The sequence below is a fragment of the Mytilus edulis genome, chromosome 9 (genome assembly GCF_963676685.1).
Source record: "Mytilus edulis chromosome 9, xbMytEdul2.2, whole genome shotgun sequence".
Classification (NCBI taxonomy): Eukaryota; Metazoa; Mollusca; class Bivalvia; order Mytilida; family Mytilidae; genus Mytilus; species Mytilus edulis.
In genome coordinates, this window is record NC_092352.1 from 20,586,643 (window position 1) to 20,602,312 (window position 15,670).

At 31.0% G+C, this 15,670-nt stretch overlaps 1 protein-coding gene across 1 annotated transcript; it reads right to left on the reverse strand.

Moving 5' to 3' along the window:
* Positions 1-3,030: 3,030 nt before the first annotated feature.
* On the reverse strand, positions 3,031-10,636 carry LOC139489628 (uncharacterized). Its single transcript, XM_071276250.1, has 9 exons — positions 10,439-10,636; positions 9,462-9,640; positions 8,884-8,949; positions 8,157-8,262; positions 7,856-7,971; positions 7,433-7,530; positions 5,768-5,853; positions 5,304-5,340; positions 3,031-4,957 (listed from the first exon to the last, which is right to left on the reverse strand). Exons 1-9 carry the CDS (start codon positions 10,475-10,477, stop codon positions 4,863-4,865), a joined length of 822 nt encoding a protein of 273 aa, XP_071132351.1. The 5' UTR covers positions 10,478-10,636; the 3' UTR covers positions 3,031-4,862.
* Positions 10,637-15,670: the final 5,034 nt, after the last annotated feature.

Here is a 15,670-nt window from a genome sequence, read left to right on the forward strand (position 1 = left end):
AAATAACAATGTTCATATCATATGTATTATATAATGGCAATTCAGGTTGCACTTTAATAAATTATTTATTCATATACACTTAAACACAAGTAATTGACTAAAAACTAAAAAACTGCTTATTTAGGCCCCTTTTTTGGCCCCTCCCTTATTGAAACCCCCGGCCCCCCTTGAAGCAAGAACCCCAAAGCTCAATTCCAGCCTTTCCTTTCTAGTAATAAACCTTGTAGTATAATTTACGAGATATCCATACACTTAAACACAAGTTATTGTCTGTAAACTATAAAAATGCTTCTTTTGGCCCTTTTTGGTCCCTTATTTCTTAATGTTCAGAGATATAAACCCCAAACTGAATCCAAGCCTTCCCTTCATTAAATGGAACCTTGTGGTACAATGTCAGAGAGATCAATACTCTTAAATACTAGTTAACGTCTTGAAACTAGAAAAAAGCTTGATTTTGGCCCCTAAATACTGCATGAATTGAGCAATTACCACCAAACTCAATCCCAGCCTTCCTTTTGTGAAATGGAACCTTGTGGTACAATATCAGAAAGATCCATAAACTTACACACAAGTTATTGTCCAGAAACAACAAAAATGCTTGTTTTTGGCCCCTTTCTGGTCCTTAATTCCTAAACTGTTGGCAACATAACCCTCAAAATTAATCAAAACCTTCTTCTTGTGGTATTAAACATTGTGGTATAATTTCAGAGCAATTGAAATACTTATACACAAGTTAATATTCTGAAAGTAGAAAAATGCTTGTTTTGGCCCCTTTTAGGCCCCTAATTCCTAAACAGTTGGGACCATCAATCCCAACCTTCCTTTTGGGGTATTGAACCTTCTAAATGAATTTCATAGAGATCCATCGACTTAAACTCAAGTTATTGTCTGGAAACCAAATGTGTCTTCAGACGACGCAGACATCATACCATTATACGACGCAACATATTTTTTTGCGCTCGTATAAAAAGGTCAAAGTGACGCCACCCAAATTCTAATTTGAACTGTGTGAAGTGGAAATAAGCATTGTGTATAAGTTTCTTAACATTAGATCAAGGCAAACTGTTGGAAAAAGGAAACCAATTTTGGGATGTACGTATGTATGGATAAATGGATGTAAGATTGTAAGAACGTACAGAGGGACATGGTTGAAACTTAATTATGCCACCTCTGCTACAGTGGGGCCTTTAAAATAAACCAGATGCTCCGCAGGGCGTAGCTTTATACGACCGCAGAGGTTGAACCCTGAACGGTTGGGGCAAGTATGGACACAACATTCAAGCTGGATTCAGCTCTAAATTTGGATTGTGATTAAATAGTTGACACAGCATAGGTTTCTGACACAGAATGAATGTGTTCTAATGAACTTAAAATTTTTGTTTTCTCTTAGAGCAATTCACTATGCTGTTGAATATTAATCCTCTCAAAAAAATGTTTGGAGAAATTTTCTTTTTTATTTATGAAATTTCAAATGAGAAAAATTGAACCAAATTTTTTTAATCACATCCCCCTTTACCTTATTCCAAAACTAATCTCAATTAAAATTTCTAATGGAGTTTGCAACAATAACTACTCATTTAAATACATCATAAAATATTAAGATGTAAAAAAACTGCTTGTTATCACTGAATGGTAAAGATTATTTTAATTTATCAGTTGGTAGTAAAAAGTGAATATACATTGTATATTGTATATAACAAAGATTTAAGTTGATTCTGGACAAAGAAAGATAACTCCAATTAAAAAAAAATCTTGCTATTGCACAATATTTTGCAATTAGATATTTCTTGCTTACTATTCTGGACAAAGAAAGATAACTCTAATTTAAAAAAAATTTGCTATTTCACAATATTGTGCAATTAGATATTTCTTGCCATTGCGCAATACTGTGCAATTGAAAAGACTTGCTATTGCACAATACTTAATATAATAATTTTAGATCCTGATTTGGACCAACTTGAAAACTGGGCCCATAATAAAAAATCTAAGAACATTTTTGGATTCAGCATATCAAAGAACCCCAAGATTTCAATTTTTGTTAAAATCAGACTAAGTTTAATTTTGGACCCTAGTGTAGACCAATTTGAAAACAGGACCAAAAATGAAGAATCTACATACACAGTTAGATTTGGTATATCAAAGAACCCCATTTATTCAATTTTTGATGAAATCAAACAAAGTTTAATTTTGGACCCCGATTTGGACCAACTTGAAAACTGGGCCAATAATCAAGAATCTAAGTACATTTTTAGATTCAGCATATTAAAGAACCTAACTGATTCATTTTTTGTCAAAATCAAACTAAGTTTAATTTTGGACCCTTTGGACCTTAATGTAGACCAATTTGAAAACGGGACCAAAAGTTAAGAATCTACATACACAGTCATGACAGTTAGATTCGGCATATCAAAGAACCCCAATTATTCAATTTTGATGAAATCAAACAAAGTTTAATTTTGGACCCTTTGGGCCCCTTATTCTGTTGGGACCAAAACTCCCAAAATCAATACCAACCTTCCTTTTATGGTCATAAACCTTGTGTTTAAATTTCATAGATTTCTATTTACTTAAACTAAAGTTATTGTGCGAAAACCAAGAATAATGCTTATTTTGGGCCCTTTTTTGGCCCCTAATTCCTAAACTGTTGAAACCAAAACTCCCAAAATCAATCCCAACCGTTCTTTTGTGGTCATAAACCTTGTGTCAAAATTTCATAGATTTCTATTAACTTAAACTAAAGTTATAGTGCGAAAACCAAGAAAATGCTTATTTGGGCCCTTTTTGGCCCCTAATTCCTAAAATGTTGGGACCAAAACTCCCAAAATCAATACCAACCTTCCTTTTGTGGTCATAAACCTTGTGTTAAAATTTCATAGATTTCCATTCGCTTTTACTAAAGTTAGAGTGCGAAAACTAAAAGTATTCGGACGACGACGACGACGACGCCAACGTGATAGCAATATACGACGAAAATTTTTTCAAATTTTGCGGTCAATTAATAAATAAATAGGTGCATATATTCAACATTCATTAATTGGTCAATTGCACAAAATTTTATTCAAATAAATCTTATTTAAGAAATAAATTTTCCCCAATTGGGACTTTCATCTTTTCCATACAACACTTGTCGATAATATGTATTACCTGAGATACATTACATATAAATATATATCTAATATAAATAACAAAATTGTTGTAAAAATTAACTGCCTATATTTCTCTCTCTCTCCACAAATGTATTAATAGTATTAAACTGAACAACAGATCATTCATCTTTCTATCCATTCATAATAAAATTTCATCTACAAAACAAACATATATAATTGACAGGTAACTTAGTAATTCACATTCTTAATGTGATGTATAAAATCTAGCAGAATAAGCATTAAAAAAAAATAGCACATATTGCACAATTCAAAACAAAATCTCTACTTAATATATTATGATCACAGTTATGTGGGTAAATTGTACAACATTGACTATTTTCAAATAATTGATTTAAAATCAAATCCATACTCAGCTATATGAAATACTGCTAAACATGCAAAAAGGTTTTAATGCTTGAGTTAGAGAGAGATATAAAGATACCATTTGATTTAAACCAAGTCATGCAAATTCAGCATTGAGCTTTTTACAAACCTCAGCCTACCAACACTTATGCTTTGCCTCTGCATTCAGAAAATTCAAAGCCCCCATCTTCTTACATTATGACAAAGTGTATATTATGCACATCAACAGTACCACACACAAGTCTTACATTATGACAATATCTGCAAGGTCATACATCATTTTTTCCATAGTCTTGTATTATGACAAATTGTATGTAATGCACATTAACAATACATTAATGGTTTTACATTATAACAATAGTCCCCTAGTCTTGTATCATGACAATACCTGACATACCTCAATGGCCTTAAATTATGAACAATGGTATATTATGCATATCAAAAATACACTGATGGTCTGACATCATGACAATTGGTATATAATGTACATCAAAAATACCCAATGGTCTGATATAGTGATAATATCCCCATATCTTGAAATTTGACAATATCCCCATGGTCTTAAATTATGACATATTGCATATTTTACACATTCACTGAATGGAGATTTTTTTTCTCAATTACTGATATAAAAAATTTATCAAGACTCAAAGGGCTTGGTTGCATAGGTTGTTTCTTAATCAATGTAGAATGGTCTGTAGTTAACATTCAAATTTATAAAAATATGAAATTCAAAAAGGAAAAAATATCTTTACACAACCTTAATCAGTGTTAAAATTCTCGGTGAATTTTCAAAGATATGGGTTAAAAACAAAAAAAGTTACAGTTAATAATCTTGAATTTTTTTGCTAAATTATCCCTATTTCAAAAGTTTGGAGAAAGGGGAAAACATTATTAAAACAATCCTTTATAAAATTATATATAAACTTCAGTTTGTTGTACGCAATCCTTTTGTGAGGTTTCAGAGCTCTGGTTTGAAATGACACAAGGAGTGGATTACATAAATTAAGTACCAATTTATAGGAGGAAATTTGAAGTTCCCATTGGATTAACTCCACTAAGGACAATAACTTGTGTATTCACCCTCCAAGAATTTAAATATCCTGACCAACAACAACTGATTCTCATGAAAGGTTTCATGTCTTTTACCACAATTGGTTCATAAGAAATAAACCTTCAGGCTAACTTAAATGGTGAAAAGCATGGTCAAAGTGAATCAATGATTAATGTGTTCTTAATTTCAGTTCCTCTGAGACAAATCACATATCATTTTTTATATCACAGCTGCCTTTATATGCACAATAATGTCTTTATAACTATTCATGCGTTTGTCCTAGAAGCACACTGGCAACATCAATGCTTCCATCCAGCATCATGGCCACCTTCCATCTGAGGCTCTAAGAATCCTCTAAACGATGAGCCATCAGCTGTCCATCTGGCCCCATAACCTAATCAATTAAAATGTATTATGGTTAAGTCAACTTAGTTCAAACTCCCTACTCTTGCAAACAATGCCTAAGATGAATATGGATGTACTTTTTTTGGGGGTCTTCTTTTTTTATATTTATGCTTTTGTTTTGTTTGTTATTTTTGTTCGAGTTTTTTGGGGGTCTTTTTTTTATATTTTTGCTTTTGTTTTGTTTGTTATTTTTGTTATGGGGAGAAGTAAAAGATGCATGAGATTTTTTTAAGAAATGCATCCTTTGCTCTTCTCAAGTCAACTTTTTTTAAAAGCATAAATGTACATGTATCGAATGTTAAATAATGGTTATTTTATCAGTGATTAAAGTTCACCTTCCTTATGTCTGGCTTCTAAGATGATGATATCTTGCTGGAAAAAAAACAACAATAGATAAACATATTTTCATTCAAAAAATGTCCAATGTTTTACCAAATTTTTACAGATCAGTGTTTGCTTCATTTTTGTTGGCAATAATTCATATAATGCAAAAAAAAAATTTAGTAGCTTTTATTTCCTGTTTTTGGAATCAAATGTATCATTTTTCAGAACAATTTATCACGGAAAATTAACTGTAAGTATTAAAGTGAGAGGTTAATATTTAAACTAAATTAGGAATAAAATGACAAAATATTTTATACTTTTTTTGTTATTTCAGATTTCATTTCTTTACATTTATTAAAAACCGTAAAACTGCATTATTCGTATTAATTTTCTCAGGATTTATTTTGTAATTCTACATCCTTTTAAACTTTCTTTTTTCTGACTGGTTTATAGTCAAATCTTAACAATAACTTACCGGTAACCAGTGAGTGTTTAACCAAGTGGCATTATCTAAAATCTTGTTCATTATCTTCAAGGCATGCTCATTCTTTGCCTCCTCAGCTGAAAAATATCAATATTAAGATAGTATTAGTAATTTAAATATAATGCAAATAAAAAAAAAGAATAATTAAAAACCAATTTTTCAGAGAATAATTAACCAATTGTTCAGAGAACAATTGAAGGACTTTCCACAAAAAAAACAAGTACTTTGAGATGAAAATAGTAAAAATTTACTTTAAAATGTCACTAACAGCGTAAAATGATAGCTGTTTCCAAAAATATATGGTTACTTTACAATATTTTTTAAATAAAGGTGATAATTTGTTACTTCCGGTTTAAAAAAATATTATTTCTGGTATTATTCAAATGTTTAATTGACACTGATACCAAAAATATCTGGTTCTATAATTTTTATATTAAATAAGTACATAAAAAGCTACTTCCAGTTTACACAAGATCACTTCCAGTTGGCTTGAAACCTAATGCAAAAAGTTCCATGGCTTTATCATGTATACATTTGAGGTAAAAGCAAAGGTCAAAATCTAGGACATCAATTTAACCTATGACCTTGAGCTTAATTTCAAGGTCATCAACAAAGGACCTCAAAATAAAAGACTCTTCATCTAAATTATATTTGGTTCATAAGTTATATCACTATATGCATATTTTTAAATAAAAGTGGGGAGAAAACTCTAATTTGATGTAAGAGTACCCTTTAAACCAATATGTATGTGTTACGACATGTCCCAACTCACAATTCATTAAAAACATGTTGTCGATATCTTATATAGTGTTTGAAAAGAGGTGAAAATAAGCCAAATCCAAATTTAGAAATGACCTTGACCTTTGACCTTGACCCTATTTTCTTTTCTTTTTTTGGACCAAGGACCTCAAATCAAAAGAACCTAGGTCTCTATCACTTATGGTTTACCAATTACAATTACATTTTACTTATTCTAAATACAGAAGGGGAAATAACTCTCATATATGGAGTTTCCCGACCGCTTCGGTCAAAATTATTTTTAAGATCCTGAGGATAAAACAAGTAAATTGGTGAAATAATTTTGTTGAAATCTTTAACGGTTGTGAAGGAGTTTTGTACACAAGAAAAACTGTGTTTAGGGAGATAACTCTCACAATAAAAAGTGTTCGGCTTAACAGGGTCAGTTTCAAAATCATAATAACTGTTCGATATCATATGAAAAAAATCTAAGCCACATAAATTTGCAAAACAAAAAAACGCTGTCAGAAAAAAGTGGCATAAGAAGAAAACCAATAGGTCTTTCCACAGAAAAGTAAAAAGACCTAATAAGGGAAAAATTTACTATACAGCTTCTTTGATTTAAACATATCTGGTTTTAAGAGTGCAAAACCAGTAATGTTGATAATATTCGTTGTGGTTATCTTTTTATATTGGACAAATCATTTTAAATTTAATAGGAACTATGGCTTATTATTTGGAACTGAAATTATTCTAAATTGTCTGTTATCACAAATGATGTTTGTCAAACATCATGAAGTCTCCAGGAATTTAGAATGGTGTATCAACTTTACAGGTGTGGTAACTTCCAAAAACATGAAGAAGTTTGATAAGGTAGTGGAATAAATATGTTTTTAATTTAGCCTTATTTTTACTTACTTCCAGTGCACACACCCCACCAAGATGTACTCATATCTCTATGAGAGTGCTTGGCTAATGCCCTGGCACCAACAGACAGCTTGGAACTGGAATCTGGCCTGTAAAAAAATAATATGAAAAGTTAAATTTCATTAACTTGATGTAAATGTCATATTACTTTGATGCACATATTCATTTTCTAAACTTGATGTCTTCTTTAATAATCTGTGACTTTGACAAAAAGAAATTAAAAAGCAGAAGATAAGTGCTCTTATATATGTTAAACAACAAATAAAACCAATTTACTTCCTTGTGTCCAATTTGACAGGAGATCTTTTGGTGGTTTTTTTTGTCAAACTGGCAAGTACACATTTACTGTGTATATAATCAATCTAAACTATTGACAAATTACAAATTTTTGAATAAGCACTTTTTAAAACTTACGAATGTTTTGCTGTAAAACAATCCTCCAACACTTTCCTGGAACACGGCAAGATCTCCTTTGTTCCCACTGTCTTTCTTATGCCCAATAAATCTAATATTCCTCTCTTTCCTAACAGCTATTCAATAAATTAAATAAAAACAACTGTATAGTAATATATACTGGTATCCTAAAATTAACTTAACATTTTTTCTAATCTGTTGAATAATGATTAATTTTGAAAACATTTAGTATTTCAATATTTCAAGGGTATAAAGTAAAATAATCATTCTTTTTATTGTTTGTTAACTTTTAAAGACTTACTGTTAAGATAGATCTGATTCTGTATTTCCTTTCCTCCTCACCCCAGTGGTCCCACAGTGACGTCATACCATTCAACATTGGTGTAATGGTGGCAAATGTTGCTGTCCTGCAAAAATCAATGAAATTTTGATAATAAACAGATTTGGAAAATATTCGTTATAACCCCTTATCTTAACTATCAATAACCATTGATCTCTAAATTAAACTACTAAAGTTTGGTTTTTACACAAGTGACATATAAGTACTATAGTACATGTATATTAAAGGTACATCAATTATTGGTGATCATGATTTTGGTTATGGATTTAATTAGTAAATAAGTTGATTTTTTCTTGATATTTGGTCTTTTCTATACATGTTTTTATGATTTCAGTTTTCTCTTAGAAAACAGCTGTAGCTGATATTCAGATAAGCCAATCTTATGTTTGACAGTAAGAACATCATCAAGTTCAACTGCAAAACATATCAGCTTGTGCTGACATTAATCAGTGAGTTGACATTTGATTCAGATGGTAAAGTTCAGTTTTTATTTCACATGTTTCTAAAACGGAAGACTGTTAATCTAAATTCATAGCATTTGATGCACATACATTTGTTTGCTTTGTTCAAATGTTAAATCATGTTTTGGTTCATTATAAAATTTTAATCATAATTTTAGTATTTCAGCACACACTTAACCTCTTCATACCAATTAATATTTCTTGATGTGAATACAGCAAAATCTTACCTTGATTCAACATACACTTTCTCATCCAACAAATCATACTTGGGCAGATTCACAACTGGACATTCTCTGTAATTACCACATTCAGATGAAAAATTATTGAATATTAATTTTATTAATTAATATTGTTTACCGTGATCATTGTTTTTTATTGTGATAATGCACACCTTCAAAAGTTTAAAGGCGGACACATATAATTAAATTGCATTTGTTTGCATAATAATTTAGGTGAAATGAATAGTACAAAGCAAGTTGATTTACTTTTCTCAAATTATTTATTTAATTTAATTATCAATAAAAACTACTGCAATCATAAATCTCAAAGTACACCCTGAAGTGCTGATGAAGTATAATGCAAACATGCAAAGTTAGAAAACATTAATCAATCTAATAAAACCATAAAAAAACAGTATCTGAAATTCTATTTATATTTCAAAGTTCAATGTACAATGTATATAATATTGCAACTGCAACATTTGTCTGTTTAATATGAGATATATAATTGTACAAACTTGAAACAGAAGTAATAGTGTATCACAAGCAATTAATATGAACTAAAAAATTCTATATAATGTTCATACTTGTTTTCAAGCCACTGATAAAGCATGTTTCCTATCTCTCTGTACAATGGGTAAGTAGGGTAACCAACAATTGTCTCCCTTGGATTTGAGCTACTTTTATCATCCACCAGTATAGTGTGTAAATCACTTTCACATAAAAACTGGTCACCTGTTACTCTTTTTACTTCATGTTCTATAACCTACAAAATTACAAAAATATTTATACACGCTAGAATCAATTGAAAATAAATGGGGAATGTGTCCATGTGAATCATTGACACAGATGATGCACCTGTTTGCATATATATAATGTTATGAAGGGACATTATGGACACAGATGATACCCCACTTGCATATAATGTTATGAAGGGACATAACTCAAGACCTGTAAATGACACTACCAAAATTCAAACTTGATCTGTATATTGTGGTAACAAGCACGGTCTATCAGTGTCATATCATTTGGTTTGATGCAAACTAAAGTTTGGGAACAGAAAAATGAAAAATTCAGCAATGGTGCATACATGTAACTCAGTAAAAAAGACACCGCTAAAATTCAAACATGGTTTACACTAGACACTATATACCATATAATTCAGATCTAAATAAGAACTCTTTCTTTGTAAAGTGCATTCATTTCATTGGAACCAACTGGAAGACAGTATTGTATACATCAGATACAGTTTATAAGGGCTTCAAGTCAGCTGTCCAACACTATCAATTTCAAGGTGTATCTCTCTCCCATTGGATAAAAACCAGAATTGTTTTACAGATAAGGACAGATATAATTGTTAGTAAAAAAAAAGGTCCAAACTCAGTCTGGAATATTTATAAAATCAATCCGAAATCATGGTGCAGATATTGGCAGTTGTAAAGCATTAGAAATTGACATCATTTGGAACTGACACCTGATTAAATACCAAATCGCTGATCAACTAAATAGTAAAAAAAACAAGTTGTTGTTTTTATTGGGTTTTTTTAAACGGTAGATTACTTACCAGTTTTACGTATTCGATCACTGCTGCTTTATCCACCATGTTTAACCTGTTTCAAACTAACACAAAATCATGAAGAAATCAAACTAAAGCTCTTTTATCTCATCTGACACATTATTTCGATTTTTCTAGACGATACCATAGCTCAATGCAATGTTGTGCAATCTTCACTGTTAAAGTGAAAGTAAAAATCGAAAGTACAAGGTTAGCAATATGTTTTTCTCTAAATACTATAACTAAAAACCAAAGATCGACTATTTCATAACGCACAGGTACATCATTAACGTTCCCAATGTAATGTAATCGGAGGGGTTTTTATTTAACGTTGTGTATTTTCGGCCGTGTCATCTCAAGTTTACATATTTACCCAGACCGTATAAAGAGTAGATATCGGAATCCTGAGTCTCTGATCCTTCATATTTGGCTTTGCAAAACTTAACACTAGCAAGTTTTCATAGTTTATTAATTTAGCAAATTACAATTCGACAAATATCAACAATTTTGTAAAGATCATTTTGAAAAACATGAAACATGTATATGAAAAGCAAGTGAAAATTCACATAAAAGTGACATAGCTCCATCTGTCATTTTAACCCGTTTGTCTAGATGCATTATAATGCTAGACACAATAGCGACATTGATGCAGTGAAATGCATTACACCTTTCGTGTAGACTGTGAGTGAGGTCATAAGCAAGAACAGTTAGTCAGTGAAGTCTGTGCTACACCTTTTGTGTAGACAGTGACTGAGGTCTGTGTAAGACCAGCTAGACAGTGAAGTCTGTGCTAGACCTTTCGTGTAGACAGTGACTGAGGTCTGTGCAAGACCAGTTAGACAGTGAAGCACGGTCTGCGAGACCAGTAAGCTCTTAAATAAAAGCTAAAATAAGAGGTTGTTATATCAACCAAAGTGGCTTATGAAAACAAGTCCAGTACAATTATTTATCTTAGCAATTATTTAACAAATACTATTCAAATATAAACATTCTATAACTAAATTATAAGTTGCAAATTCAACAAAATCTGAGAATAAATTCAATGAATTATAGCATAATAATGTAACGAAACAAGATTGAAATGTTTAACAATAGAAATAAAATGTTAATTTTACAACAGTCCATTTTACAGGCGACATAATACTGTTCCAAAACATAGGGTCGCCGTTACAGTAAGAATGCGTTAGTAAAAGCATATATAAGATATAAACTGCAATAAAGATTTTCGAGTTCCTCAGTTCCCCAGACACCACCAATGATAAAAGGGTGTTCATACCCAAAAGATTTCTAAGTGCATGTGTAGAGGCCTACCAACTCCTACTTCAAAAAATGTGGATAAAAACTAATGAGGCAACAACCAAACAGCATAATAGTCCAACTATGTGGTGTAGGCTTTGCTCATTGTTGAAGGCCGTATTGTGACCTATAGTTGTTGATTTCTGTGTCACTTGTAAAGAGTTGTTTCGTTGACAATCATACCACATCTTCTTTTTTTATATAAGCATAAGAATCAAAGATAAAAAATCAATTTGAAAAACTGAGCAGAGGCTATCTTTGTATCTGGTGCAGGAAAATTGGTACCGTTAATTTTATTTGTAATCATGAAAATTACATAAATATGCGCAGAGTACACCTTACTGTTGGGAAGACAAGTATTGTCAAATTAATTGCCAAGAACACCTCATATCATGCCATCTTTCATGCCATCTTTGAATTAATTTTATACAAGTATTTAAATATCTGCAAAGGCATTCAAAGTTTTAAGCAGTCCATGTTTAAGTTTTAAATTGTAAGTTCTAATCTCGATTTATTTTTATTTTTTGTAAAAAAATATGATTTTAGAAATAATTAACAATTTTTTTGAAAAATCACGTTTTTGCCTTAAATGTAAATGAATTTGTTTGACAAGGAAAAAAGCACTCGGTAAAAATTAAACAAATTGGGATATTATTAACCTTGGTACAGTGTACCCAATTTCAATATAATATATATATATATGAAAAATGCATTGCCTTGTATCGTTTCTTTTGTATACTAGTATATATTGTACAGCCGTTGATCAGCGACGCCTAATCAAAACTTGATGTCTTTGCTTGTATATTGTTTTGATACCAACAAGAACAGCCCTTCAAAGGGACGGTCTTTCGTTACCGATTGTGATTTTTTTTTCTTTTTAAGACGGTAATGTTCCTTGTGCCCTTCTTACAGGGTGTTATATTCCACATTTTTTTCGTTATGTCTATGCCTGCAGTCGAGTTTTAGGTTTCAATGACTGCAGTTTATGGATCAATGGAAAATTCATGGCCATGATTTCTTTACCATAAATTTTTTATCAAAAACGTTAATACCGAATTGTTTCAAATATACAAAAATGTAATCAGGAAATTTGGCAGTACCTGTTGAAAACTTTTAAAACGAGTAAGCACATCCTAATCTTTTACGGTAATAGTTGCCGTTTATAGAGCCCGTAAATATAGAGACGAACTATGTTGCCTCATTGATCATTTGAATAAACTTATTATTGAAGGTTATCAATTTAACACTTATTAAAAAATTGTTCTATCGGTACTTACACTGAATTTGTTTTGAAAAAATTAATCCGGTCAAACATAGATCGCTATCTATACCAGTATATATTGAAATATTCATTAGATATTACCATTTTGATATTTTTGATTAGGACAAGAAAAGTATATTGATGTTACATCAAAAAGATATTTTATTATACATCAAACCTATTCTTTACATAGATGTAAATCAAAATGTTTTATAAATATTTCTTTTACACATCTAAAAAATATATATATTAAATGTTATATAAAAATGTCCATCAGATATTGATTGAATATTGCAAAGAAATATCTCCTCGGCATACAATTGTTCTCATTTATAAAACTGTCTATTTAACGTTTTAAAAACATCAGCAAAAAATATTTATTATTCATTATAAAAAAATATTTACAAAAATGTGTTTATATTAGCAATCAAACATTGGGACGAAATATCATTGATAAAATATCATTAATGCATAATTTCTGATGTAAAAAAAATGTCTTTAAAATGTTTTTTGGTAATATTTTTGAAAAACATATATATAACCAGTCAATAATATCATGAAAATATTATGTGTTAGCTGGGTAGGTAGTGGTGATAACTCATAATCCTACATCATATCGGTGACTGTTTACTCATATTTTAACACTACATAAGACAGCCATGCGTTTCTCCCTACTGTTTAGGCAGCAACCATTTGATTTTCTGGGGGGGGGGGGCTATGTTTTTTTTTCTGTGCAATCTAACAATCTATTTTTTTAGCGACAAACCGAAAACAATTTTTTTCTTTCAATTTTAGCATTACATATAGTGGCAGCTGAGGGTGAAACAAACAATTTTTCTTTCTCAGGGTCCAAAACAAATTATTTTTTCCACCAAAACCTGGAAACAAACTTTTTTTTCCAAAACCACTCCCCCCCCCCCCCCCAGGAAATTAAATGGTTGCTGCCTTATGACGTCTTTATGTTCATCAGTGATCCGTGTCTATTTGTTGTTTTTTTTGCCCTGGATATTTTGCTTCGTAACAATCAGTGAATCTTTTGAGTTAACACCAATTGCAACAGATGTTAACACTTTGTTCTTCACTTGTTTTTTTCAACTCCGCCACTTTGTTATTGTCCTGTTCCAAGTCAGTAGCCTGCAGTTCGGGAGTTTTTATGGGTTCCTATCTGTCATTTTTTTAATAAATTGTTTTGTAATAAACTAGTATAATGCATACTTTACGGTATGGGGTTTGTTGAAGGCCGTACGTTGACCTGTAATTGCTTATATACACCTGTTTGAACTCTGATGACTCGTTATCTCACAGGCAATTAAACCACATCTCCTTATTTTTATTTTCAACTGTCACCAACACCGATGTTCATTGAAATACTTACAACAAAATACAAAATAATGGTAACTTGTTTGATATTTAAATTATATTTTGTAGAAATGTGACCATGATCATTAGCTGTCATGGTCAGTTCACGCACCCCATCAGTTCGCCAGTTATTGTCTTTGTCCATCCTTCACTTTTAGACACAATGGATATCTTATCGATTATATACGTTGACATATAAGCATCTGCAGATATACCAAAAAAACAGTATGTGATCCCAAGCTTTAATTTTATTATACTTTCAATAATGCAGATGGGCAGCTGATTAATTTCTAAAGCTAGTATTTATTTGGTAAGATAACTTAATTTTAGGACTCTTGTAAAACAGTTGGTTTTCTAGATCTCGTGTGAATTGTTTTACATTATAAAAAGTACCGACGCCTTTTATTTAGCTTGTTATGCCGTATGGGTTTTGTTTATTATTGTAGGCCATATGTTAACCAATTCAGTGTTTCTAACACCTATGTCATTTAGATAGTTGTCGAATTGGCGATCCTACGTGAGTACCACATCTTTTATCTTATTTTAAATCAAGGCAATAGTAGTATACTGCTGTTCTATTGGCATAAATCGAATTAACTGAAACAAATCCGGGGCACAAACAAAAACAGAGCTAGGGAAACAAATCAACTATAAGAGGAAATCAACGGAACAACAGAAACACTGAACTGCTACAAAAATAAAAGCCAACCTACATAGAAGCGGATTTTTTTATAATAACTGCCATATTCTTGACTTGGTACAGGAAATTTAAAGGAAAAATGTGGGTTAAACATAGTTTTATGGCTAGTGAAACCTCCCGCTTATATGGCAGTGTCAAAATACCGCTATTAAAATGACAACATTGCATGACAGGAATACAGTACAAATAAATGGGAGGAAATTCAGAACAGAAATATACACAAATAAACAAAATGATAGTACATTTCAACGTTTAACTACAGTATAACAACCATCACATAAAATTAATTTACGATAGTATACAAATACAGCACACAGAATTATGAACTGTGCGTCACAAAAATATATATCAACGCCACAAAAAGGGACGTAAAATTGTCGATAATATCTCCTTTCACATTGTTAATTTGTTTTCTTTAAATTAGAAAGTATTCTTTGGTAAAATGTAAAGTCCCAGTTGATCTTATTAAACTTGCTCTCTTTCCCATTCATTGCTTCTTTACTGGAAGATCAGTAAGAAGTATTTTTTTTTAATTTTTCATCGCTAATTTCTATTTTCATATTGAACAAATGAATAATTTCTCGTTACAAACTAACTGTAATAATGTTTTCTAAGCCTGAGAATA

Excerpts from the sequence above, each read along its gene's own strand:
- LOC139489628 (XM_071276250.1), bottom strand. The coding sequence starts at position 10,477 with ATGGTGGATAAAGCAGCAGTGATCGAATACGTAAAACTG. Across the intron at positions 7,972-8,156 it reads GAATCAGATCTATCTTAACA|CTGTTAGGAAAGAGAGGAAT; the intron begins GTAAGTCTTTAA and ends TTTATTGAATAG. Across the intron at positions 4,958-5,303 it reads AGAAGCCAGACATAAGGAAG|GTTATGGGGCCAGATGGACA; the intron begins GTGAACTTTAAT and ends TTAATTGATTAG.